The sequence below is a fragment of the Pipistrellus hanaki genome, assembly GCF_964339955.1.
Source record: "Pipistrellus hanaki genome assembly, chromosome: 4".
NCBI classification, from domain to species: Eukaryota; Metazoa; Chordata; class Mammalia; order Chiroptera; family Vespertilionidae; genus Pipistrellus; species Pipistrellus hanaki.
In genome coordinates, this window is record NC_140506.1 from 8,310,411 (window position 1) to 8,338,260 (window position 27,850).

At 44.5% G+C, this 27,850-nt stretch overlaps 1 protein-coding gene across 3 annotated transcripts; it reads right to left on the minus strand.

The window, feature by feature from the left end:
• Positions 1-2,174: 2,174 nt before the first annotated feature.
• PAIP1 (poly(A) binding protein interacting protein 1) lies at positions 2,175-23,633 on the minus strand. Of its 3 annotated transcripts, none has more exons than XM_084881698.1 (12): positions 23,479-23,633; positions 22,294-22,439; positions 20,438-20,482; positions 17,379-17,564; positions 13,145-13,257; positions 9,686-9,797; positions 8,265-8,390; positions 7,687-7,793; positions 7,180-7,297; positions 5,188-5,242; positions 3,714-3,807; positions 2,175-3,341 (listed from the first exon to the last, which is right to left on the minus strand). In XM_084881698.1, the coding sequence occupies exons 2-12, from the start codon at positions 22,387-22,389 to the stop codon at positions 3,248-3,250; spliced, it is 1,146 nt and encodes a 381-aa protein (XP_084737824.1). In that variant the 5' UTR covers positions 22,390-22,439; positions 23,479-23,633; the 3' UTR covers positions 2,175-3,247. The 3 variants fall into 3 exon arrangements, with proteins under 3 accessions (XP_084737824.1, XP_084737822.1, XP_084737823.1); XM_084881696.1 differs by lacking the exon at positions 23,479-23,633 and adding an exon at positions 22,939-23,376; XM_084881697.1 differs by lacking the exons at positions 20,438-20,482; positions 23,479-23,633 and adding an exon at positions 22,939-23,376.
• Between the last annotated feature and the right edge of the window lie 4,217 nt (positions 23,634-27,850).

The window sequence follows — 27,850 nt, forward strand, 5'->3', positions numbered from 1 at the left end:
CTTTTTTTTTTTTAAATCAATCTTTATTGTTCATATTGTTACAAAGGCTCCTCATTTCTTCCCCCCTCCACCAGGTTCCCACCCCACCCTCCGCCCCCTCCCCATCCCCCATTGTCCTCATCCATAGGTGCACAGTTTATGTTCAGTCTCTTCCTCCCTCCCTTTCCCCGATAGTAAATCCCTTTTCAGATAGTAAATCTGTTACTTAGCATTATCTCATATCAATAATACCTCCACATGCCCATTGATACACTTCACACAAAAGACATTTCCAAATAGGTCAACCAGCCTCATCCAGGCCCCACCCAAGGCACTCACAGATCAACACCCCAGCCCTATACTAACTCAACACATCCAGATCTAAGCCTTCATCACTTGATTCAGCAGACCCTCAAGTTCCCGAAAAGTTTCCAGCCATGTCTGAGAGGCAGCCGTGGGCAGGTACAGGCGAGGAGCGAGCTGTTTCGGGCCTGGCTGCTCCGGGCCTGGCCTCTGTTGCTCTGGTTCGTTCCACAACCAGCTGCTCCGGGTCTGGTCACTGCCACTCCCGACCTAGTTGCTCTGGACTTGGCTGCTGCTGCTCCGGGCCTGGCCGCACCCGACCCGGCTGCTCCGGGCCCGGCCGCTCCAGGCCTGGCCGCTCCCAGCCTGGAAGCTGCTGCTCCGGGCCTGGCCGCTCCCAGCCTGGCAGCCGTAGAGCAGTGGTTTTCAACCTGTGGGTCATGACCCCTTTGGCGGTCGAACGATTCTTTCACAGGGGTCGCTTAAGACCATTGGAAAGCACAGGTATTTACATTTCGATTCATAACAGTAGCAAAATTACAGTTATGAAGTAGCAATGAAAATAATTTTATGGTTGGGGGTCACTACAACATGAGGAACTGTATTAAAGGGTCGCGGCATTAAGGTTGAGAACCACTGGTCTAGAGTAAACCTCATTTCTTAGATTCTCTCCCAAATTATCCAGCCAAAACCCAAATCCTATAATAGGTTATTTCTAACTCCCCTTAATGACACAACCCACAACTCGCCATGGTAGACATTCTGCCTTACTACATGAGTCCAGCATGTGCAAGAACAGCTGTGTTCCTGATAGTGTTTGGCTGAAGGGAACTGCAAGCAGACAGAGGGTCTGAGTTGTTTACATGACCGCCAGGTTCAGACCAGTGTTTGTACTTTATTGCCAGGAGACTGTGGCAATTATTATTGCACAGATAATCCTGACTAAAGGCTTACTGACCCGTTATTTCTGTAGATATGGCAGTATAAAGGCCAACACTTGTAGCACAGGAGCAAAGTTTCCTGTATGTGCTGCTGCAGTGTTAAAACATGGCCACACCTTCCTTGATGGCCTCCTGTCTACTCTGGGCTTAGCAACATCTCCAGTCATCAGCCACGTGAGTGAAGAACACGCCAGGGGGTCACAGCCCTGAGTCCTTAGTTTTCCCAGCAGAAGCCTCAAACATTGTGTCCCAATTCCTGAGCCACAGGACCCCTGAGAGTAATAAAATGCTTACTGAATGAAAACGTAAGTTTGAGTGGTTTTTAAAGCAGCACCAGTAAGTGGAACATACTAGCATAGTGACCCTGTTGGAGGCTGTTAGTAGAGCAGGGGTAATGATGATGAGCTAGCGGACAAAACTGGGTGTTATTCTCAGAGCAAATGCTACAAGGTTAAAGCATTCAGTTAGCATATACTTAGCCCCCGGTCTAATGTCCTGCCCCGTCCCCACATTGCCTTGCACTGTCTCTGAGCTATATATACAGTGAGCAGTCTTTAGAGAACTGCAGATTAAGGTAACAGCCACCACATTATAGGAGCCATTTGGAAAAAAAAGATTTCTATTACAATTTCCAAAACCCCCAAATTGCATGTACTGGGTGGGGCAAAAATAGGTGCAGCATTGTATGTGAAACAGTTCATTCTTGTATTATTAATTTTGCCCCAGCCTGTATATTTCCCTTTTGCAATGAAGAATCTAAAAGTTTCAATGTTTTACATTTGCTAGTTTTCCCAACTAGACTTGTTACTGAACTGAAGTCTTATTAAAAAGACATTGAATAGAGAATCTGCTATCCTAGTAGTTTCTCTGATTTCAAATCATAATTTTATGATGTCATATAAAAAAGTTCACAACTGATTCTTTAAAATACCAGGATACCACTCCAAAAACTTAGAGAAAACAAAACTATTTCAATTTTATTTTCAAAGACTAATTTTAATCCAGACTGAACAAACAAGCAGAAAAGGGGGAAAGCTAACTGTAGTAGCAGACACAGGTGTACCAAATGTGAAACAGTGGGTTATTAACAGAACTATTTACATGCATATTTACAAGCAATCCTTTTGTACATAAGCTTTACTTGTCGTTAGTCGGAAAAAGATTTTTGACATTAGGTAAAAATAGGACTGAGGTGGTACCACATTATAGTAAAAGTATTAGAAAAGTGATCCTCAAGGTATATCAATTACAAAGCAGATGAAAACTTGAGTGACAAAGATCTAGCAAAATTCTCTAGTAAAAAAGTCAATGCAACTCATGCTACCAAATAAAAATGAGAAAGCCATATAAATAAAGTAGAATAATGTCCTGGACTTTGGGGTAATGAAATCAGGTGAAAAATTTGAACACTTTAGAATTGCAATGTATCCTCAGTGAAGAATCTTGGTTGTTTAGTTGTAAGTTCTAACTCTATTTTAAAAGCCCTTGGTATCAAATAACTGGATATGTAAATAAATTAGTTATATATTCTAAGACTTTAGTGCCAGAGATTTTTTTATGATTGTGACTCATATTTGAAACCCAATTCATTGAGACACTCAATGTAAAACTAAATGAAAGCTATATACTCATATCTTTCAAAAGGATGCTACATTTTTGCAGTATTATGTATTTCCACACTAAGACTTTTTCCTTCAAGAAAAGCTGAATTTAAAGGATAAGCTTCTAATCAGCTAGCAAAACTTACTTTCAACATTTCATTTATTTCAAAATCGATTTTATTGCAGCCAAAACAGTGGAATTAACTGTACATAATAAACTATCTTATATATATACACATTTTAAGTTATAGGGGATAAAGTTTATTTTGGCAGAGAATGTTAAAATTAAAGTTGCATACATTAGTAACATAACTCAACATCCTTAATTTGGTATAAGTGTGACACATTTTCCTGTTTTCCTGTGTTCTGCTAAGTCACCATAACCTAAACTGCTTTATAAAACTGATACGTTGAAATTTAACTTTACTGTTTTTGCTTACGCTCTGATTCCAAACAAAACTTTTCATAAGCTTCTTCTATCTCTGGGTCCATCTCATCATCAAGATCATCCAAGTACCTGTGAAAGAAGCAAAGATGACTCTTAAGCTTAATGTTTTTCCATGAAGAAAATGTGTAAGCCTGGCTGGTATGGCTCAGTGGTTGAGCTCTGACCTAGGAACTGGAGGTCATGGTTCGATTCCCTGTCAGGACTCAACTATAGATACATTTTTAAAATCATAGTTTTGTATATTTTTTTAATCATAGTTCATGTGTTTTCCAACATGATTATGTGGAAAATTTTTGTAAATAAGTACTACTTACATGCCACTATAATACCATCTAATCAAAAGGCACATTCTTTCATTATTTGCTTTTTTTCCAGTCTAAACTCTATAAGCTGTGGCCACAGAAAGTTCACAAATAAAGTTAGTAGCTAAAGAGAACTTACGGATCACCAGCGCCTGATAAATCTGTTCCATTTTCTTCATAATCTGCAAAAAGGTCTTCTCTTTCAAGTAACTCTTGATATTTCTCTTGGTAATCTGAGAAAAATGAAAATAAAGAAAAAAATTTTATGCTGGAAAAATTCCCAGGAAATATGTATTAGCCAGTTTTTCCTAAGAAATTTTAACATTCTGATTTTTCATTTAAGGAGATCCAATGTTTGAACATCAGTAAGCTATGTTTATTCATCTAGCAAGTTGGCTTAATTTAATAGCTTTTACAAAATCTATTCTAATTGGCTGGCTTCTGCCCCCTGCATCCTCATGACTCTAATTTATACAAATATTCCTCTAAATGTAAGTTGGAAATCAGAGCCACTGTGCGTACACCAGAGGACATTTCACAGGTTATGGGTATGCTGTCTACAGTCTCTCCTGCTTCTTTCCATCAGACAAAATACTGGCTATCTAGTCTGTGGGGAAGAACACGTGTTCTCCATTCTCTCCTATGTTCCTTCCACAAGGAGAGATTTCAATCAAACATCCTGGCTTCTGGGCTTTGCTGTCCTCCCCAAGGAGGTAAAGTGATCTGTCTGGCTGGCTGGCAGGGAACAGCCACTTTTCCATGTTCCCGTTGGTGGAGGCCACCCTAGCACGGGCTCCGAGCATAGGGCATCTGCTTTTCTCCCTTGTCCTAGAGACAGCGGGAGGCAGCTGCCTAATAAATGTTTCAGCTCTATCCCTTGCCCCTCAGTGGGCGCTTCCGAGGCAATGCAGGTGACAGAATAGCTCTCCACCTGCCAACTGCCTAAGAACAGTGCCTGAGTACCTTGTAGGATTGGCATGTCTGTGTAGTCTTTACCTTTGAACAATAAAATGGATCAGTGTGTATTAAAACTAGTTACCTTAAAAGCAGTTTCCTGTGAACAACAGCTACCTCAGTTTTCAAGAGGATAATATAATTATACTCGACTGCGTAAAGATGTTTTCCCCCAAGATTGTCAGTTTCTAAAAACATGAATTCCAGCTAAAGGACTGGCAATATTTTGGCATTCCATTTTGGCAATTTGGAGACCATTTTAAATTATAAAGCTAACAGGTAAGAAACATTCTTTTAAGTGTACAGAGTTCACAAAAATCATCCAGTCACCCGATGACAGAAACGAGAGGGAACTGAAAGCCACACATCCTTATAGCAGCTGGGAGGCTGCGGACCACGTGGTCCAGAGGGGCTTGGATTGAAAACCCACGGGTCAGAAAGAAAGGTATTGGGCCCTTTGAAGCAGGAAGATGGGATTCACGGCCCTCACTCATCCATTCTGCACAAACCCAGGCCATTCAAAGGGCTGATATCCTGCCTTGTGTCTTGTAAAATTAGCATGTCTCTGAAAAGCTGCAGTTCAGTGCTAGTGAAGGGATGATTTTCTGTAATTTCCTATCTTACCAAAGACCGGGGGGAAAGACTGCAAGACAAGATACCTGGATCAGCTGCAGTAAAAGGAACACCGTCAGATGTATAAAATGTTGGTTCATTCTAGGATGAAACAAAGTGACAAAAACATGTCATCCTCTCACAATCGATTCTTTAGAACAGGGGTCCTCAAACTTTTTAAAGTGGGGGCCAGATCACGGTCCCTCAGAGAGCTGGAGGGCCGGACTATATGAACTACTAATTCCTACTGTAACACCTCGGCTGCGCTCACTGCCCAAAAAACCTGGCGGGCCGGATCAGACTCCTCTGCGGGCCGCATGTGGCCCGCGGGCCGTAGTTTGAAGACCCCTGCTTTAGAAGCTCATTATCAATGAAGCATGGCTGATGCCTCCCAGCTGCACCCGATAATGCAACACAAGAACAAGCAAACATCCCTGCTCTCCAGATTCATGCTATTATCTCGAGTTCTGGTTCTCACACTGTCTATGGCCTGTCACTCACAGTGAACTGTCTGCTGTGCAGCATGACTCGGCGTCCACTCAGATTTAGTTTTGGTTCCCCCTTCCCACCATTTTTCTCTCTGAGACGGGGGTTGTAGGAACAATCTATGTATCTAAAACCCTCATGTGGAAACAGAACAACCAAACAACTGGTCGCTATGACACGCGCTGACCATCAGGGGGCATGCACGGAACATTGTGGGCATTGGCAGCAGGTGGTAGGGTGTGGAATGTGGCAGGCGCCCAAAGCTGAGTGGTGGAGCAGGTGAGTGGGGGCGCCAGATCAAGGAGGGTTGCTGGTTGCTGTCATTGCGGCAAGCCTTTGGTGATTACTGAAAATTCTTTGCTCCAGCACGCCATGGCCTGGCCTGGCACTCATACCTGATGTTGGCGCCAGCCCCACTCGCACCTGCTGCCAGTGCCCGGCACCAGCCCTGATCGCTCAGCACCATCAGTGGGTGCAAGCAGCAGCTGCCAGCCCCGATCGCCCCTCGGGGCTTCTCTACCTTCCCCTTGCTACTGAGAGGCAATCAGGGCAGCAGCCACTGCTCGCATCGCTAACAGTGCTGGCCCCAATCCATTTTCCATGCCATCAGCTGGTGCAAGTGGGGTTGGTGCCATCAGTGTGGGAGTGGTGGTGTAAATGGGGCTTCTGATAGACAGGACTGGGGTCCATTGCAAGGGGGGGGGGGGGGAAGAGTTCGCAGAGGATGGGCCGAGACCTGTCCCTGTGCCCACTATGGTCCACAGTTCCTTTCAAAGTGCACGAATTTGTGCACTGGGCCCCTGGTCGTGTGTAATAAACGTAATATGCTAAGCGTCCAACTGTTTGGCCAATTGCTATGATGCACACTGGCCACCAGGGGGCAGATGCTCCAACCTTGGCAGGTTAGCTTGCTGTTGGGGTCCAGCTGATGGGGATTGGGCGAGATGGGCCGGACACACCCTGGAGCCCTCCAGTGGTCCCTCCCCAGCTCCAATTGTACACTGGCAAGGTCCCTTTGCCTGGCCTGCACCCTCTAGCAAACCAGAACCCCTTAGGGAATTTCAGAGAGCTGGTTTTGGCCCAATCCCTGCAGGCCAGGCCAAGGGACCCTACCAGTACACAAATCCATGCACCTGGCTTTAGTTCCTCCATAACTGCTGTGTTTGGTCATGTTGGGAGCTTCCGGGATCATTGGCCTGGCAAACATTTTTATTTTCTTAGTTTACTTTATGACAACATACATACAAAGTAAAAGTTTGAACTGCAGGCTTGGTTATGAATTTCCTGGGAAAACAGTTTCCTAGAATCCCTACACTCACTTAAGTCCAAGTCTCATCATTTCCCTGGCCACTGGGTGGATCTTTCTCTAGTCCACCCGCCATGGGAGGAACCCACGTCTCTTCTATTTACCTGCTCTGCTTGCTGCCAGGGACCCTAAGCCACTGAAGCCTTAGTAGGCAATAAATCCTGGGAATGGCTTTATGTAACTCGAAGAAATTTCCAAAGTCGAATTCAAGCAATAAGCAACATTTAAACAGCAAACACTGGCATACCATGAAATAGTTGGGGTCGTTTTCAGGCGTTGCTTCTCTGTATGTCGAGGTCACGTGGACTCGACCCCAGTTACTCGACCGGAGCTCTACGAGCTTCAAGAGCATCTGCTTCACGTCTCTGCGGACAGAGGCAGACAGGGAGTGAGTGAGTGTGCCCACCCTGTTGTCAGGCTCTAAGATACCAGACCCTACCACCATTTCACCAATTTACCCTTTAAAAAACAGGCCTTGAAATTTGTTCCATGTAACTAACTATATGGTTTTTAATGCAGTGGCCATCCTGCAAGCATTTCTGTTTCTTACTAGACTGAGAGTAGCACTTCCCCTAGGCATTTACTGAATAACTGAGGAAAGATGGCCGGGTGAGCAGAAGCCACCTAGTGAAATACTGTGCCTGTAAGAGGTTTCTGGGGATGAATCTCTAAGATTTCAATTGTTCTGATGAAGCACAGCTGATTAAAGGAAAAGCAAGGACTAGGCTCCCTGGCGACCACCTCCTTCCCCTACCTGCTGCAGTGCGCATCCAGGACGACATTTTCAATCCTCTGGATAACTTCGTCCATGTCCGTCTTTCCCTTTTCCTTCCAGGCATCTTCCAGCACTGACCCTGTCAACTAAAAGACACAGGGATCAATAAAAGAAAGAATTCAAGTACTGATATTCTAAAATTATAACAGAACTTCAAGCATTCTTCCCTACCACAAGCATTCTTTTTTTTTTTTCTTTCTCTCTTTTAAATATATTTTATTGATTTTTTACAGAAAGGAAGGGAGAAGGAGAGGAAGAAACATCGATGAGTTAGAAACATTGATCAGCTGCCTCCTGCACACCCTACAGACGTGGGAAAGAAAGGGGCATAGCGAAGAAATCCCATTTTTCACTTTTAAAATCCACGTCTTACATTAAAGAAGCATGCATTGCTTTTCTAATATATTTAAATTCCAGAGCAAAATAAAATGTCAACATCTAATGTAATAACTATGTTGAATTCATTTGTGTATTATATATACACTTTCCTCTCTCCAAATTATATGCTGAATGGGCAGAACAGTTAGTTACACTTTAAGAAATTAAGTAAAACCTACCTTTAATAATTTTACTGCACAAATTAGATTATCATCTACAGGGTTAGCAAAGAGGGCATTCAGCAACTCCCGAAGACCAGCCTGAAGAATATCTGCTCTTGTAACCTGTCCATTTGTTCCTTTGATCTTTGGGGACAAAAGAAAATGAACAGCAACTATGCCAAAATATAACACAGATATAAATGACCTAACAAAGTGTTGGCAAAATAAGCACTTTACATTAAAACGATACAAAAATCATAGAGATACACTCTGTATCTTCACAAATTAGACTTACCTTACATATAACAAATTTCTAATAAAACTAGTCAATTATAGGTCAAATTTTTCATTTATATTACATTTATATGTAATGCGTGGTCTGGATAATGTAAGCCTCCTTGAATGTTACTGCTTCATGAAGCATCTCTAGTCTAAGCTTCCTACCCCGTGCGGGGGGAACACACAGCATTTTATCTGCTGTTCATACACTGTTCACAAATTCTCTCGTTTGGCATGAGAACGGCCTACGTGTCTTGGCTCTCTGGCTGGGAGAACTTCAGGCTCGAAGGCCAGGCCTGGCCTTCCCACTCCCCCACACAGCACCAGCACTTCCAAGGAGGAACACAGCCATCTTAAGGCACGTTTGTACTGGTGCTCCTGTGGCTCATAGAATAGAAAAGATTAAGACGTGAAAGTTTTATAAAACTGAGCCGTCTGTGATAAAAAGGGGCAGTAAGTGGGCACTGGATTGGCCGTAGACTTGTAGATGCCCTGACACACACCTGACGGTAGATTCTTGTCTTTTCAGCGGTGTTTATGGTGCTAAGTCCCCAATTTCAGGCTTACATAGATAAACCTGCATCTGAGACTAAACTAGTTAGGACTAACTAGTCGAAGAACAAATTGAATATCCTTTACAAAGCACTATCTTGACTTAAGTTGCCTACTAACAAGCATATGTTCACATACCACCAATTTACAAACAAGTTTAGCGGTACCCTTTGTACAAATGCATTTTATGTGGAAGATTAACATATAAAACAGGACCAAGACCTAATCTGGGCAAATTGGGTATAAAAACCAAACTCTAGTCTCTTCCCTTTATGTCCTGTAGGTCAAGTTGTTTTTCAGCCACCATCTGAATGTCAACATGTTACATGTACTAACGTCCCTGAAGCAAAAACACAGAGAAGTACCCATGTCTACACATGTTAAACGCTCAGACACCCATGGAGCACTGAGGCTTCCCAAAAGCACGGGAAGACTTTCCAATGCGCAGCACTACTTCCCAGCACCTGCCCTTCAACAGGAAGACAGGCACCTCTCCCATTTCCCTCTTTATGTTGTAAAAGTAACGTAAACACAATTCCTTATGGAGATCAATTTGTTCGCAAGCTTTACTAAACACAAGTACTTAACAGAAGAAAGTGACTCCTCACCTCCAGCTTAAGATAAAGTTCTCCCAGGAAGAGCACAAACGCATGGAATCGTTTTCGAGCTGCTTCATCCCCCTTTGCAGCTTGATCTCGAAGTTCATATTCAGTCCGACATCTAACAGAGATAAGCTTTTTAGAATCTCACATTGCTTTATTTTTTAAACAGGCACACAAGATGACCATTTGTTGGTCTGGTTGTCCACAAGCAATACAGAGGCAAGTAAAATGCACCACGGCCCTGACTTTCTATGACAAAAATGTTCCTGTCTAGTGTAGAGGCCAGATTACACGTTATCTTCTCTCACTGAGATGACAGTTCTAAAACTGATAAGATAGTTGAAAATAAACCTATGAGATCAAGTTGTAGCAAGTTTAAAAACATAGGTTTTATGAGGTTCACATATACTGCACTGTTTTTATCCAAGCTGTCTCTGTAAAATGTTCTCTAATACATGAACTTTGAAACAGAATTTTTAAAATAGATAAATATGGCCTCCAACTACACTGAAAATAAAATGAATTCTTATGAAGCCCATTATTCTTGTAACTTCCAGTATACAGATCAGAGAAAAGGGAAGTCCCCAATTGAATAGACTCATAATAAAAATTACAGGCACCCCTCGGGTTAAATCGGAGATCGGAACCCACCTACATAAGCACCTACGCCACTCAGTGGGTAGAGCGTCAGCCTGCGGACTGAAGGGTCCTGGGTTTGATTCCAGTCAAGGGCACATGCTGGGGTTGCAGGCTCGATCTCCATTAGGGGGCAGCATGCAGGAGGCAGTCGATCATTGATTCTCATCATTATTGATGTTTCTCTCTCTCTCTCCCCCTCTCCCTTCCTCTCTGAATTCAATAAAAATATATTTAAAATTAATACATAAATACACCCAGGACAGCTTACTGGGCCCTGTGTGGCTGATTCCAATGCTCACTTGCTGCATTAAATGAGCAACATCTCTGTGTGAGTCAGAGACAGAGGTATTTGTTACCTTCTCATACATATTAATTCCTCACCAGGAAAAAGTTGGGATATCTATAAATAGAACACTGTGGTTAATAATGGAAAGGATTAGCTAATTAATGCCAATTCCGTTATTCAGGCACCTTGCTGACTGTTCTCCTTTCTCTGACCTTTCTTTTATGACTTTGCAGGTAAAAATCTTTGAAATGACCTCCTTTTGTTTTATAAATGCTAAGCTATTCTGCATTAAGATATGTGAATGTATGTGCAAAAGCAAATTCCTACTCCTGTACATGACTCATTATCTGGGTGAGAGAAAAGAACCTAAGCCTTTTTAAGCTTAAGAATTTCAATTATAAAAGTACCACATGCTCATTTCAGAAAGGTTACAGAGAGAAAAGTAAAGAATAAAGTCACTGCAACCCAGTAAAAACTGCTGTGAGGTAACTTCTGTCTTCTTCAAGTGTGTATAGGACCCTGAAGCTAGGTAATACACTGTACCCTGCTTTTCACCAGTTGTATGATTAGCATTTTCTGTGTTGACATCTAACAGTGTCAATACTGCAGAAGCACACATGGGGGCAGAGTCATAGAGTTGGAAGAGGCTTCTCAACCACAGCTACACTGGAGAGTCCCTGGGAAGCTTTAACGAACTCAGCCCACCGAACTCAGCCCACCGTGCTGGAGTTTCCCAGCGTGAGGCAGGGCTCAGCCCAGTTCCACTGCGAGGCCAGGCGGGGCAGCAGAGAAGACGGGCCTCTTTCCTTCCAGCCTACTCCCGGAAGTGCCTGCTCTCACAGCTTTCCAGAAGCTTTAATTTATGTTTCCTTAACTACAGGGAAGGTTAGATTATCTTTTCATAACTTTGCCATTTATATTTTTCCAAACTGTACCCATTCAGAGCCATTCCAAATATTTCTATTAAACTACTGGTCTTTTTCTTACTCATTCCTAATAGGCCCCTTTTCATCCTATATAATCAAAGGCTAATATGCAAATCGACTGAATGGCAGAACGACCAGTTACTATGATGTGCACTGACCATCAGGGGGCAGACACTCAACGCAGGAGCTGCCCCCTGGTGGTCACTGTGCTCCCACAGGGGGAGCACCATTCAGCCAAAGCCAGGCTCCGGGCTGGCGAGCACAGCAGTGGCAGTGGGAGCCTCTCCCGCCTCCAAGGCAGCACTAAGGATGTCCGACTCTGACGGCTCCTGGACTGCAAGAGGATGCAGGCCGGGCTGCGGGACCCCGCCCCCATCCCCCAAGTGCACAAATTTCACGCACTGGGCCTCTAGTATGAAATAAATGAGGTCATTACCATGTGTAATATATATATATATATATTTTTTTTTTTCCTATTTTTACTTTAGCTCATATAAACTTATGACCCCCCCAAATATTATAACCTCTGTGCTATTAAGTTTAATCTCTTGCATCAGGGTCTGTGGGGATCATGTCTTGTTTAAAAGGGTTTATCAGCCTACGGTTTTTGTTGGCAATTTCTGCCTCGTATTTACTGTCTCACTTCTATTTAATAGTATTTAATCTGAAATACATTTTGGTGGGAAGAGGCAGGAGCCCATCTTTGCTTTGTTGCTCCCCAGCTGTGTCTCTAGTGCATGTGGACCTGAGCCGCCAGCAGTAAGCTTGATCCCCATGTGCTGCTGAAGTTACTTCTGCATCTTCATTCCGTCCCCCTGCAGGCTAACCACACTGTGCAACCATTCAAAGAACTAATGTGCAAACCATAATAAACACAGACAACCTTGTCATTGAATAAAACTCAAATTATAAGAAAGTTAGTTCCCCCAAGTTAGTTTATGAATTCAGTGTCATCCCAAAAAAATCTAATACCAACAAGAGTTAGATAATTTCACATGCTGATTCTGAAGTTCACTGGAGGAAAAAAGCATGCAACAGCCAAGAATTATTCCACAAAACAAAGGGGAACTAACTAGACCAGACATTAAAAATTAGAGCTTTTAAAAAACATCATGGTAATAAAACAAATGATGAATGGAATATAATGAAAGTCCAGAATCAAAACCCTAATAGAAGGATATGGTGCGATAAAGGTAGCAAGCAGTTCAAATCAACAGGGAAATGGACCATTTCAAAAAAGGGGTATGGGAAAAACTGGCTGAACACATGGCAATTAATAAATCAGATCCTTGCTTAAACCAAAGTACAAAAGCACTAAGAAATACATGGGATCATTTTTAAGAACTTGGGAAAGGCTTTTCTAAGCATAAAACCAAAGGCAGAGACCGCTACAGACAAAGACTGGGATATATATATATATATATATATATATATATATATATATATATATATATATATATATAAATGTAAACTTTTAATACTGTGTAAGTAAGAATGGTCTGTTCTCTTCTCCCCTGCAACTTTCTCTAATGTACAGTCTTTGGAAAAAAGGAATGGTCAAACTCTAGAACCTTCAAAAGTAGTTTTCCTTTAATTTCATATATTCACACTGACCTTTGAAGTAGCAATTGGCGGAAGTTGCCACTCTGTGAGCTAATTGTCAGGTGATGGGACAGGTAATTACACAGGCGAGCTCCCATGTAGGAGAAATTTGGAATGGACGTGGCCTTTCAAAAAGAAGAAAGTTTTGTGTGACACAGAGACATCGTCATTAATGCAAACAGCAACATCCCAGAGAGGAGAAACATTTCTGCTCCCCAAACAACCGTACTGTAAAGAAAAATGTACAAGTCCTTTATAACTGCCAGGCCTAAGGCAATTACCGATATGTCAACTCTCCCTCCCAGCATCACATCAAGAGCCAGAGCAAGTACAAAGGAAAATGTTTAAGGCAAGTTCCCCCCATCCTTTCCCAGAAAGCAAGCAGACAGTATGTCTTATACTAACCCACATTTGCACAAAATATGTACATGTACCCGGCTGCACTGGGCCAGTTATAAATCAGAGTATCTGCCAAACTATTGCTCTGTGCTGCTTCTCAGCAACAGGAGGAACCGACTCTGGCATCAGTCGTCCACAGTGAGGCTCCCACGCCTTGTGCTGTGACTTTGGCCATCATGAAACCTCCCTGAGCTTTAGTTTCTTGATTCCTAAAGTGGTGACTAGTGAGATCTGGTGTGTGAGATTAACACTTAAAGAACGCCCCAAAACACCTGGGGTGAAGAGGAAGTTCAAATGGACAAGCCATTTAAAAAAAAAAAAAAAAAGAGAGACAGTGAGCAAACACTACATATCAAAGACTGTACGAAATAGCCAAAGCAGTACTCAAGAAGTTTAACTTTCACTGCAGCCTTTAAATAGTAGAGAACATACTTCATACCAAACGTTAGGTAAGAAAAATAATACAAGTTAAGGGACTTAGCCAAGGTCACAAAGGTAGTTAACCAGAGTTCAGATCTAACAAATGTCCTGATGCCCTTCTGACTCTATGCTGGAGCTACTAACTAGCTGTGGTAACATCAGACAAGTCATTTCACTTCTCTGTTAAGATCAGTGTAAAATGGGCATAGGAATAATATCATGCAATCACTGAGGAGGAAATGAATGAACTACATGTCGAGTGTTCAGTATTGTTTGGGATGCTGTAAGTACTTTATACAATAATTATTAGATCTTTTTATTTTTAATTATTTTCTTGCTTGCCCAAGACCCTAAACATTTCTCATCAAGAAGACTGACTTCTCAGATTTCAAATTCAAAAAGTCTACTCTTCCCATTATTGGCATGGCTTGTTTTCTTAGTTTACTTGTAAAATGATCACACACAATTTAATGACAAGTCCCACAGGCTATTAAAGCTTCCTGCTTCCCCACTACAGTCTCGCTACTCCCACACCCACTCAGATTCTTGCAGGTAACATGTTTTCTCTCTGCCTGCATGAGCTGTGATCCCTCAGTTTAGACATCTCTTCTTACTATTTCCTACCATGGAATATGAGCATTTAGACTTCACCCTGCTTAATCCCACACTCTTCCACTATTTCCCAACTCTCCCACCTTCCAACAGAATAATACCATATTTTATTCCTTAGTTTTGTGTTTCCACTTACAGCTGAACCACGTATTATGCTTATTCCTTTCTTATACAACTGATTTTCCTAGACACTAGATTTTTTTCTAGCACTTTAGTTTTTATCTCTCTCTCACTGATTTATTAAGCTCACTAGTTTGTAAATTTTATATCTTCCAACAAAGCACCTGTGCTCATCCTACCAGGGCACTCTTTCCTGGAGCCTCGGCCCACTCCGGGGAAGCCTGGCCTCCGGACTGCTATGCACTTGGCTACTGTCTCGGGATCTCCCTTCACCACCGTGGATGACGCACACATCTGTAAAATTCCCGCTTCCTCGTCCCAGGTCTTCATCCTCCCTTTAATTCCTTTGCTTTGCTGGAGTACCTTCTTCAGTAATCTCTCAAGAAGGGCTACAATAAAACTTCAAACTGGCTACTCAGTACAAAAATATCTAATTTTTAAAGATTCTCTAGCAATCTTTTTGCCTCATTCCTTATCCTCGTCTTTTGGAAATTCTGCATTATAAATCAGAGAGATTCTCAACTATCCTTACCTGTTTGAAATTCAACTTATTTAGATCTGCCAAGTCAGTTAACACTGTCCCACCTGCTTTCTAGCCCCAAACTGGACTTCCATTCTCTTTCCCCACCTCAGTCCTATGGCTTCTGGCCTTTCAAAATCCCCACACTGTCATTTACTGGCATTTGGGGAAGAATCTAAGTTGGATATGGATATTTAATGTCATTTTTCTTTTTCAACAACAGGCCGTCTTTTGTTAGTTGCTATGAGTAAATTCCCTCAGTGGAATTTCAGAACTGCTGGCGAATCTATGTATCACTGACCACAGAATGTTAAATTGCAGCTGGATCACAAGAATTCTCGTGTTTTCTCTTCTAAGGCTTGAGGCCAATCAGAAGAATTTTTAAAAGATATTAGCTTGTAAGAACATGTAATAAATAATTCAAAATGCAATGGGCATTTAATTTTAAAGAGTGCCTTTAACCTTTATGTGAAACATTTTTTGTACTCGTTCCATAGAAACTCATCTGGCCACTGGGTAAGGCTAGCCACAAAACTACTGGTCCGCGATGTGTTAGGAGACCAGCCCAGGAGCTGTGTTTGTCAGGCTGCAGCCCTTGCTCGCCCTAAGAACTATGACAGGCAGCCTCCTGAGGAGCTAGAATAGACAGAAGAAAAACCAGAAAAAGTTTAAGCAAGCGTGTAATTCTTCCATTTCTTATCTCACATTTTTTCAGTCCATTGAGAGGCTGAAAGTAGGTATCAGGACAAACAGACCGGTTCTCTCTTCCTACAGTCTCAGGTGTTTCTGGCTAGGTCGATTTTCGATGGATGTGTGTGGCAAGTACCCTGATTTTTAAATGATGCAATACCTGACTATTTAGTCAGGGGCACTGACCTCTTTTCCCGTAAGTTGTCAAACAAAAAATGACAATAGCCAACACAACAATAGCTGTATAGCGTGAATGAGTCAAAATTATATCTTTATTTTCTCGTCAGATCAGCAAAAAATATATTTTGGTCTACCACAGAATTTCAGTAATTAGTTTATGTGTGCCATGAGATAAAAAATGGCTCAAAAATTGCTGGGCTAAGTAATATTAGGATCCAGTAACAACCCAGAACAAATTGGAAATATAGTCAAATGAGATACTAGCTAACAAAAAAACAACAACAACCCAATCTGTTTGCTATCATAATCACCCTTCCTATACATTCCATGTTTGCGTTGCTCATTTAGCGGTGACTTAAATACCGGAGGTTCTATTATGTTCCCCTCCTACTCCGTTTTTGTTCAGTCCTACATGACCTTACTTGCCTTAAAAAATAGTTTTCTACTTTCCCTCCTTAAAATAGCATTAATGTGTCTGTGACAATATACTAGCAACAAAACTAAACTTTGTATGAAAAAATAATCTAGATATTAGATTTCCAAAGAATTAAGATGTAAATCTGTGAAAGTTTTAAATAAAGACAAGCAGAAATGTTAAAACAAGACAGGGTGTTCTGTGGTTTCCCCCCCTTTTTTTTTAAGGACTCAATTATGAGACAAAAAATTCTCCCATGATCTTTTTTCTCCCCTACTCCAATAATGCTCTACTGTTCAACATCGAGGAGAAAGTACTGCAGTCTTTTTAATGTGTTAATTTCAGATCCCACAAAACATAAAGGGGCGGGACAAAGGTATGGCACTTATGGAGCCTTCCTCATAAGTGCTGGCAGCCCCTTCCAATGCCAGGCTAGTGCCCTGGCAACACTTTGCAATCTGGCTCCAGCCCTGGATCCCCAACAATAGAAATTTTATACAACAAAGACCTAAAAGCTCCCATGAACCATAAAGAGTTAAGAAGTGGAGGCAGGCCCTAACTGGTTTGGCTCAGTGGATAGAGCGTCAGCCTGCAGACTCAAGGGTCCCAGATTCAATTCTGGTCAAGGGCATGTACGTTGGTTGCAGGCACATCCCCAGTGGCGGGTCTGCAGGAGGCAGCTGATTGATGTTTCTCTCTCATTGATGTTTCTAATTCTCTCTCCCTCTCCTTCCTCTCTGTAAAAAAAAAAATCAATAAAATATATATTTTTAAAAGTGTGGAGGCAGGTGGACGTGAACCGGGCCTCACTCAGGGAGCAGCCACCACTCCTGGGCTCCCAGGAAGCTACCTGAGGACCACCCCACGCTACGTACTCCTCGCCCACCTACCTGCTGATAGACGAGTTCCACAAGTTCTTGCAGAGCATCGTCTGTGGTAACCCAGCCATTCAGTGTCTCGGCAAACTGATCAATTTCAGTTTCAAAACTGCCAGGCTGCTCTGTAAGATGATTCAAGAAATCCTGAACGTACTCAGATAGAGTGGGATAATCCTCAACGCCATCCTCATAGGGTTCCTATAGATGCAAAGTTAAAAAGAAAAGTTTTAAGCATGCAACTGGCTGAAATAAACATGAGGCAGCTTTAGGTCGAGATGGTTCCAGAACAAATAATTTTTTAAAGGATCTTTCATATGATAAAAGTTATTTTATTAATAAAACGAGAGGCCTGGCGCACGAGAACTCGTGCAAGAGCAGGCCCTCCTCTGGTCACCGGCACCCGGGACCCAGGCTGGCTTCCCTCCGGCCTGGCTTTGTCAGGAAGGATGTCCGGAAGACATCCGGTCTAATTAGCATATTACTCCATTTTATTATAAAGTCCACTTAATTTTAACACTTTTATTTCAGAGAGGAAAGGAGAGGAGAGGGGAGGGGGAGAGACATCAATGATAAGAACCATTGATTGGCTCTTGCACACCTCCTCATTGGGGATTAAGCCCACAATCTGGGCATGTGCCCTTGACTGGAATCCAACCTGGGACCCTTCAGTTCATAAGCCAACGCTCTATCCATTGAGCCAAACCAGCCAGACCAAGTCCATTTAATTTTGCCCAGTGACCAATGTTCTAACAGAAGGGCTCCATCTAGCCAGGCAGGGAATTGTCTTCTCATCCCTGGCAGATTTGCAACATGACTAACAACGTTTAAACTAATATTTCACGACAATACCAATATCAAAATTAAGATTTTTATCTATTTATGGATATAATAAGATCTAAGATTTGCAATGGGAGGGGAGGGCCAGGGATATAGACCCAATGGCCAATGTAGCCTAGAGGGTTTGGCTCAGTGGACAGAGCATCAGCCTCGGACTGAAGGGTCTCGGATTTGATTCGGTCAAGGGCACATGCTTGGGTTGTGGGCTCAATGCCCCAAGTAGGAGGTATGCAGGAGGCAGCCAATCAATGATTCTCATCATTGATGTTTCTATCTTTTTCTCCCTCTCCTTTCCTCTCTGAAATAAAAATATATTTAAAAAAAAGAATGGCCACATGTAGCTAACTGACAAGGCCATGAGGATTCATTATACTAATAGATATTTGACAACTTCTGAAAAAAAGCTAATATGGCTTGCCGTTTGTCTGTTAACCCTCATGGACAGGGAAATATGTACAGTAAGTGACTGTATAATTTCATCATAGCGTACAGGGGTAGGAGACTTTCTGACTGCCATATCCAGGCTTTCGTTAAAAAAACAAAAACAAAAGAAAAACAATGGTGGGGAATAGAAGGATATAGACCTCAATGGTAAGAAGAGACAGAGAGCAGGAATTCTAGCAGTGGGATTAGGACTAGAGATAGAAGGGCTTAGAGTTTTGGAAGGGTTAAGAGAGCACAGCAAAAGCCTATCATAACAGCTTTTAGAAAAGGCATGCTTTCTTTTTAAAAAAATTTTGTTTATTAATTTAGGAAGAAACATATATAGAAATATTATTGTTCCACTTGCCGGGACCGGTTTGGCTCAGCAGATAGAGCGTCGGCCTGCGGACTGAAAGGTCCCGGGTTCGATTCTGGGCAAGGGCATGTACTTTGGTTGCGGGCACATCCCCAGTGTGGGGTGTGCAAGAGGCAGCTGATCGATGATTCTCTCTCATCAATGTTTCTAACTCTCTATCCCTCTCTCTTCCTCTCTGTGAAAAATCAATAAAATATATTTTAAAAAAAAGAAAGAAATATTATTGTTCCACTTATTTATGCATTCATGGGTTGATTCTTGTATGTGCCCTAACCAGGGATTGAACCTGCAACCTTGGAGTATCAGGAGGATCTTCTAACCAACTGAGCTGGCAGCACAGGGCAGCATGCTTTCCTGAAAGGACACCAAGCAATAGGTTTTCATGTCTAAGAAGAAAACTCAAGGAGCTGCAGAAGACAAGCCAGGAGGCCACTAGATTGGAGGCTCCACGAACATGGGAATTTTTGTCCACGTTGCTCACTGCTGCACCCCGGTGCTTGACTCAGGATTGGTGTTAAACTGCTGCTGACTGAGTGAGCGAATATACCTAACTTTGGATTACGGTTACTGTAGGACAAAGTTTCCCTCACAAGATCCTGCCCTGGCCAGGGGGCATCAGCCTGTACACCAAAATATTGCAGGTTGGATCCCCAGTCGGAGCACATACAGGAGGCAACCAATTGATGTTTCTCTCTCTCTCTTTCTCTTCTCTTAAAAAAAAAAAAAAAAAAAAAAAAAGGCAATAAAAATATATTGTCAGGTGTGGATTTAAGGAAAAAAAAAAAAGATCTAGACTGTCAAACCTCAGAAGGAAGGTAGGAGAGGGTGGGGGAAAGGGAGAGAGATCAACCAAAGGACTTGTGTGCATGCATATAAGCCTAACCAGTGGTCACAGACAACAGGGGGTTGGGGGCATCTGTGGGGAGGGGTTTGGGATGGGAATGGGGGGATGAGGACAATTATGTGATACCACAATCAATAAATAAATTAAAAAAATATTGATACCTGTGTCTATCAATATTTTATATCTACAAACAATAAAAAAAAAAGAAAAAAAAAGAAAAAGAAAAGAAAAAAGATCTTATCCTAAGAGTCAGGAGACTAACTGGCTTGGGGAAAAACTCCTAGCCTTGGCAGATGATTAGAGGATAAAGGCTGGAGAATGACCAGAGCAGAGTGGCAAACTTGAATGCTTATAGAATCCAGGTGTATTCCAAGCAAATGAAGCAAGCCAGTGTATAAATTCAAGCTCACACACTCCGTCTAAAGCAGCTGCTTCTATTCGCCAATTTTCACCAAAATAACAGCCTAGTATGGTTAAATCTTATGATTTCATGAAACATCAGAAAATTAAGATTTGCAATAACTAATTTAAGTATTGGTGACTTATTAAAAATCCTTAAAAAGAAAAAAAACAAGGCCTAAGAAGACACACCTGCAGGCCACATGCGAGCTCCAGGCTTCCAGCTTGCAATCCGTTCTAGGGAATTAAGCAGAGAAGCAGTTGATCTATGAGAGGATATCAAAGGACGCCTAAAAGATGCCAGTGGCTCAGAGTAAGTAGACTAACACAGCCATTACTCTGCTTTACAGCTAGCCCAGGAGCCACTTGTAAAACTAGTTGGTACAGAACCGTGAAAAAACCGCATCCCTCCGATCATAAAACAGCTCAGTCACCAGGGAGAAAAACAGATGGAGAACTCTGCGGCTGTTAGGAGGTAAGTACCCTTAAGTGTTTATTCAACTGCTCACAGGTCTCCAATGGTTTCTCTCCTCTCTGGGCCAAATACAACCTTCTGGCAAGAATCCAAACTGATCTCCCTTCTACTTGACATGACTGATGGCTCCCTTCAGCCCAGATGCTCTTCCCACTATGCCTGCACTTCCCCTTTTCCGGCCCCAAAGCCTTTTCCTGATGTAGTCTCAGATGCATGGTGTGCCACCATTAGTTATTGGGTAAGTACAAACTGAAACTACTAGCTACTGCACACCCACCGGAATGGCTAAACTTAAAAAGGAGAAAATATTAAGCGGTGGTCAAGCATAAATAGCAACTGGAAATCACACACTACTCCAAGCGTACACTGAAGTCTCAGGAAAACCAGTAGGCAGTGTCTACCAAAGCTAGCTACCTTCTGTCCCAGCAATTCCAGTCCTTAGTATGTACCCAACAGAGGCAAGGGTGTGTATCCATCAAGACATGGCCAGAGATGGCAGCTCTGTTCATAACAGCCCCAAAGTGGAAGCCACCCAATGATAAACAGACAAATGGGACCGTGGGACAGTCCCACAATGGAATGTCACCTCCAAGTGCATGCTACACCAGGGGCGAATTTTGATAGACCGAAAGTGAGAAACAAACGGAATCAATTCAGGATAACTCCATTTATAGAAACTTTGAGAAGGGGCAAAACTATTGTCGATTTCAGTGCTGGTTGCCCGAGTGTTCGTTCACTTTGTGAATCTTTGAGCTAACATGTATGTGCACTATTCTGTGTGTTTTATGTCAATAAAGCTAAGAAGGTGGGAAAGATAGGACTTAATGCTAAACTTATTATTTCTCCAATCCCAAATGGTCCTGCCCCACGTACCTACAATTAATTGCTAAGCATTTATTAGCACACACATTCCTTTCTCCCCATCCCAACTGTGCTGCTCCATCTTGGGGTATTTAAGAAAAACATGACCAATTTAAAAAAAATTTTATGTTATTGACAAAGATGTATCTGGAGGCTTCCAAGTTCTTTATACCTAAACACTTTATCAACACCCCCCACGACATGTTCGCATAACCATAATTTAGAGCCATCTATTGTAACAGAGCCCAGATGTGTACTTCTCAACACTCAAAAACCTACACAAATCAGTCTGCCTCAAAACCACTTTGATTCACCCCAAACCTATCAGTGGTTCTATCTCACTAAACTCAAATTAAAAATAAACTTTGCCAGGCCCCTATTCTGTGTGTTACTGATAAAGTCTGGTAAAAAATTTTTAGTTTTATACAATGATGGGGGGAGAGGGGGTTGCCTGCATCAAGTTTATCCGCCTCCAGATACTCTGCAGATGCTGAGAACAAAACGGACGAGAATGTCTACTCTGAAGCTCCCATGCGGATACCCTGAACGTGAGGACAGAACACCCTCGGGCGCGGGTGCCGTTTCCTCCGGGCTCCCGCACGCACGCCTTTGTGTGCAGCGCAGAGCAGGCCGGGTGCGGATCCGTGAGGCAGCAGCCCCGTCCTCCGGTGGTCCTCGGGCACCTCGGGCTGCACCGAGGCCGTGTACTTACTGTGAAGTTGGAATAACCCGAAGGGTAGAATTCGGGGGCGTTCGCGGACAGCTTGGACATTAACACTGGGGCGACCACCACCTGGGGCTTGGCCATCGCGGGCTCCGAGTTCAGCTGGGGGGAGTTGTCCTGGGGTCTCGTTTGCTCTGAGGAAGGAAGGAAGGAAGGAAGGGAGGGAGGAAAGGAGGAAGGGAGGAAGGAAGGAAAGAAGGGGGGGAAAAAGGGGGGCATCAGATGCCTGCCTTCCTTTGTGCAATCAGCGATGCACCGACAAAGCCTCCGGGGAAGGGCTGGATCCTGGAGGCACACAAGCGCCGCCACCACGTGCGGGCCGGCCGGAGGGCGCGGGAGCCGCGGCGGGAACAAAAGGCCCGCGGAGCCCCGGGGGCGCTGGGCCTCGGCGGGCTGGGCGCCGGGGCCGGTGAGCGGAGGGCGCTGCTCGCCAAGATGTCTCCCCCCCGGGGTGGGGAGGGGGCGGCGGCCACCTCCCCCGGGCCCGCCGCCCCTCCCCCGCGGGCGGCGGCGCACAAAGGGCCCCGCGGCCCGTCCGGGACCCGCCGCGGGCCGTGCCCACCGGCCCCGCGGCCCGGGCGGCGGGGGGACGGGGCGGGACGGCCGGAAGGGCCGGGCGGGCGGGCTCCGTACCTGCGGGCGGCCGCGCGGGCCCGGCGGGGGGCTCGCCCCGGGGCCCCGGCGGCGGCGCGGTCCGCGGCTGGCGCAGCGGCGGCGGCGGCGGCGGCTGCGGGAGGCCCGGCGCCGGGGGCTGCGGCCGCTCGTCCGGCCCCGCTCCGTTCGCGGAGCCGCCGCCCTCGGGCCCGCCCCCTCCGCGGCCCAGGCCCCGGCCGCGGCCCCGACCTGCACCCGGGGCCCGATCGAAACCGTCCGACATCTCCTCCCTCCCGCTCCGCTCGCCGCCGCGGCGCTGCGCTGGGGACGCGGGCAGGCGCGGCCTCAGGCGGGGCTCATGGAACGGCAGGCGCGGCCCGGCCCGGGCCTCGGAGCGACGGCAGCTGCTGCAGCGCCGCCGCCGAGCCCGCCTCCCGCCCGCCCTCCGCGCCGCCGCCCGCGCCGCTCCCGCCGCCCCCGCGCGGCGCCCGCCGTCACAGCGGCCCCCCGCGGCCCGGAGGCCCGGCGCCCGCTCCGCCCGCCCGCCCGCCCGGCCCGCGCCGCCCGGGGCCGCCTCACCCGCCCGGCTCGCCGCCGTGCAGCCCGGAGGAGGGGAGCGGGAGGCCGGCGGTTGAAGCCGCGGGAATAAAAACGCGGGGGGAGGGGGCGTGGGCCGCACCGGCGCTCGCGGACGCGCGGCTCCGGGGGCGCGCAGGCCGGCGGCTCCGGGCCGGCTCCCGGGGGACCCCCGGGGGGAGGGGGGCTGCCCGCCCCGCCCGCCGCTCACTGCAGCCCCGGGGCCCGATCACAGCCCGGGACCAGATCACAGCCCCGGGGCCCGATCACAGCCCGGGACCAGATCACAGCCCCGGGGCCAGATCACAGCCCGGGACCAGATCACAGCCCCGGGGCCCGATCACAGCCCCGGGGCCCGATCACAGCCCGGGACCAGATCACAGCCCCTGGGCCAGATCACAGCCCGGGACCAGATCACAGCCCCGGACCCCGCTCAGTCCCTTCCCTCCCCCCCCCCCCCTCCCCCGCTTACTAATTCCCTTAATTAGTAATTTTAAGGAAATACACTACTTTTCAATGAAACTCCCCTCTGTTCCACGTCCCAGGGCCCTGCAATAAATATCCAGTGCGAGTCATTACACATTTTCTAGAAGCCACATGAAAGGAGTAAGAAGAAACAGGTGGAATGGGTTTTATTTATTTATTTATTTATTTATAATATATTTTATTGATTTTATACAGAGAGGAAGGGAGAGAGATAGAGAGTTAGAAACATCGATGAGAGAGTCATCCATCAGCTGCCTCTTGCACACCCCACACTGGGGATGTGCCCGCAACCAAGGTACATGCCCTTGACCGGAATCGAACCCGGGACCCTTCAGTTCCCAAGCCGACGCTCTATCCATTGAGCCAAACCGGTCCCGGCTGGAATGGGTTTTAATGTATTTAACCCATCATACCCAAAACGGTATCACCTCAACATGAAATCAATATGAAATATGAATGATATGGGGTTTTTTTTTCTGTTTTTTTTTTCATTCTAACAACATCCAATGTGCATTTCACACTTTCTGCAGATCTGCGTTGTGATCAGCCATGCTAAGGGGCAGACAGCTGCACGTGGCTAGTGGCTAGTGGCTATCGGCTTGCACAGAAAATTTTTGTAGACCTCGTGTGTAAATTGCTGCTTTTGTCAGGCCCGACAGGGCTAAAATCAAATAAAGATGAATATTTGTCATGAAAAGGAGAAAAAAAAAATATTTCTCTACTGTTAGAAACATCTCACCAAATTGAGTGTAGCCCTGTATTCTAAGCAGGGCTTCATGTTTCTCAATCGTGTCATCTTGAGAATCATTTTAATTAGGAACAAAAACTGCTATTAACCTTTTTCTCTTCTTGCTAAATCCAGAAAACATTCACATCCTCACCTAAATGAATGAGAAAAGATGGCTCTAAAGAGGGCAATCGTGAGTAAATAATTCAGGCTGTTGATGGTTAGCAAAATGAATGAAGTCAGGGAAGACACTTGGTGTGAGAAAGAATGTAGGATTCAAGGTATTAATGCTTGTGTGATCTTGAGTAAGTTACAGATTTAATGTCTCGGAGCCTTATTTTCCTCAGCTATAAAATAAGTATGCTGTAACATCAAGCATATCTTAGAGGCAAGACAAGATTACAGTATAAAAATTAGATGAGTTAATGCTCATAACATTAAAAGCCATCCTTTAACATAGCTGTTAATCACTTCTTTTTAAAAAAATCTTTATTGTTGAAATTATTACAGATGTCCCTCTTTTTCCCCTTATTGCCCCCCACCCCCCACCCGGTTCCTGCCCTGCACCAGGCCGTTACCATCCAATTGTCTATGTCCATAGGTAATGCATATAGGTATATAAGGTCTTTGTTTAATCTCTCCCCACTTCCCTCTAAGAATGCTCAGTCTGTTCCATTTCTATGCCTCTGATTATATTTTATTCACCAGTTTATTCTGTTTATTAGGTTTCTCATTTGTTTACTTTGATAGGTATGTGTTCATTGCCATTTTGTTGTTCATATATATATATTTTTTTAAATCTTTTTCTTCTTCCTCTTCTTAAACAATACCCTTCAACATTTCATATAATACTGGTTTGGTGGTGATGAACTCCTTTAGCTTTTTCCTCTCCGTGAAGCTCTTTATTTGATCTTCAGTTCTAAATAATAGCTTTGCTGGGTTAAGTAATCTTGATTGTAGGTTCTTACTATTCATCACTTTGAATATTTCTTGCCACTCCCTTCTGGTCTGCATAGTTTCTGTTGAGAAATCAGTTGTATGGGCATACCCTTATAGGTACCTAACTGCTTTTCTCCTGCTGCTTTTAATATTCTTTTTTTGTCTTTAGCCCTTGGCATTTTAATTATGATGTGTCTTGGTGTGGTCCTCTTTGGTTTTCTCTTGTTTGGGACTCTCTGTGCTTTCTGGACTTGTAAGTCTATTTCTTTCAGCAGGTGGGGGAAATTTTATGTCATTATTTCTTCAAATAGGTTTTAATATCTTGCTCTCTCTCTTCTTCTTCCCCCATCATGCGAATATTGGTACACTTGCAGTTGTCCCAGAGGCTCCTTACACTGTCTTCATCTTTTTGGATTCTTATTTACTTTTGCTCTCCTGGTTAGGTGTTTTTTGCTTCCTCATATTTCAAATCATTTATTTGATTCTTAGAATCCTCTACTGTTGAATCCCTGTATATTATTCTTTATTTTAGTCAATGTATGCTTACTTTCTGACTGGTCCTTTTCCATTTTTTGGAGGTATTTAGATTTTTGAGTAACCAAATAACTATGGTTTTGAACTCTATATCCAGTAGTTTACTTTCTTCCATTTCTTTCATTTGTGACATATTTCTTTGTCTCCACATTTTGGCTGCTTCCCTGTGTCTGTTTCTATGTATTGGGTAGAGCTGCTATGTCTCCTTGAGTTGGTAGAGTGGCCTTGTGTAGTAGGTGTTCTATAGGGTGCAGTGGCTCAGCCTCCCCAGTCACCTGAGCTGGGAGCTCTAGGTGCATCCCTTTATGGACTGTGAGCACAATCCTGTTGTAGTTGAGACTTTATTGCTGTTTGTGTCACTGGGAGGAATTGACCTCCAGGCCAATTGGCTGTGAGGACCAGCTGCAACTACAGTGGGAGAGCTGCTATGCAGGAGACACCCTATGGAGCAGGATTTGCTTTAGTGGGGCTTTGGTGCTCACTGGGTCTGCCCCTTGAATGTGTCCCTTATATGTAGAGGTGTAATCTGGTATGGTCTGACACTGACCACTGGATATATACTGGCTCTTGTGTTTCCAGGGAGCTGCAAAGTCAGCTACTGCCTGGGGCCACCCAGCAGAAGCTACAGAGAGATTTGAAGATCCCTCCTCTTTATATTGGGTTTGGAAGTGCCCAGATGAGGCCCAGCTGTGAAGCAAGGCAGGCTGGTGCTGGCGCCGGGTCTTAGGCCTTTTATTGATAGGTTTGGGACTCCCTGACCCAGCTGCAGCTTGTTTGAGAGATTTTAGCCTGAGCAAGGAAAGGCCATTCATATACAAAAACCACTGCACACAGCTTGTGTGAGATTGTAAATTGGATGAGGCGGGGTCTTTGGGAACCACTAGGGCGGAGCAAACAAATGGCTATCCGTCAGCTCTGGGGCTGGGTGGTCCCAGCATAAAAACAATGATCTCTGTAACACCTCTGTCTGGGAGAAAGCTGTCCCCATGTTCCTGCCTTGACACCAGACGATCCAGTTCCTCCTCTTATGTGTCTGTGTCCCCCAAAGCCTTGCCCTGGTGCTGGAGCTCAGAGAAAGCAGGACCTTGTAAGTTCAGTTCATGGTGCCGGCCTTTTAAGAGGAACAGCTGGCTCTCCAGCAACCTCTGTATTACTGAGCCCCAATCTGAACTGGTTTTTACAGCCTGTAGTTCTTACTATCTGTAGGGACTTCTTTTCCCAGTTCTGAGAACCTGGGCTGGGGGTCCAATGTGGTGCTGGGACCACAGAGACGATCTCCCTCCTGATTAAAAAAGTAGCCCATATGGGTGCCAGCCTAGCCCGTCCCAAGCCTCTGCACCAGTCTCATTGTGCTTTCTTCTTAACTTCTCTAGTCGTAGGACTTCCATTCAGCCGGCTTTCCAGTGATTGTGGATGATGGTTGTTCTATCTTTTAGTTGTAGTTTTGATGTAGTTGTGGGAGGTGGCAAGTACAGGCATTTACCGATGCTGATGCTGCCACCTTCCAGTGGTTTCCTCTGTCAGTCACTTCTTGCTGGACTTTAATATATATATATATACATACATATATATACATACACGTATATATATATACGTGTATGTATATATATATATATATTATTGATTTCAGAGGGAGAAAGAAAAAAAAATCAGTGATGAGAATCATTGATCAACCCACTCCTATATGCC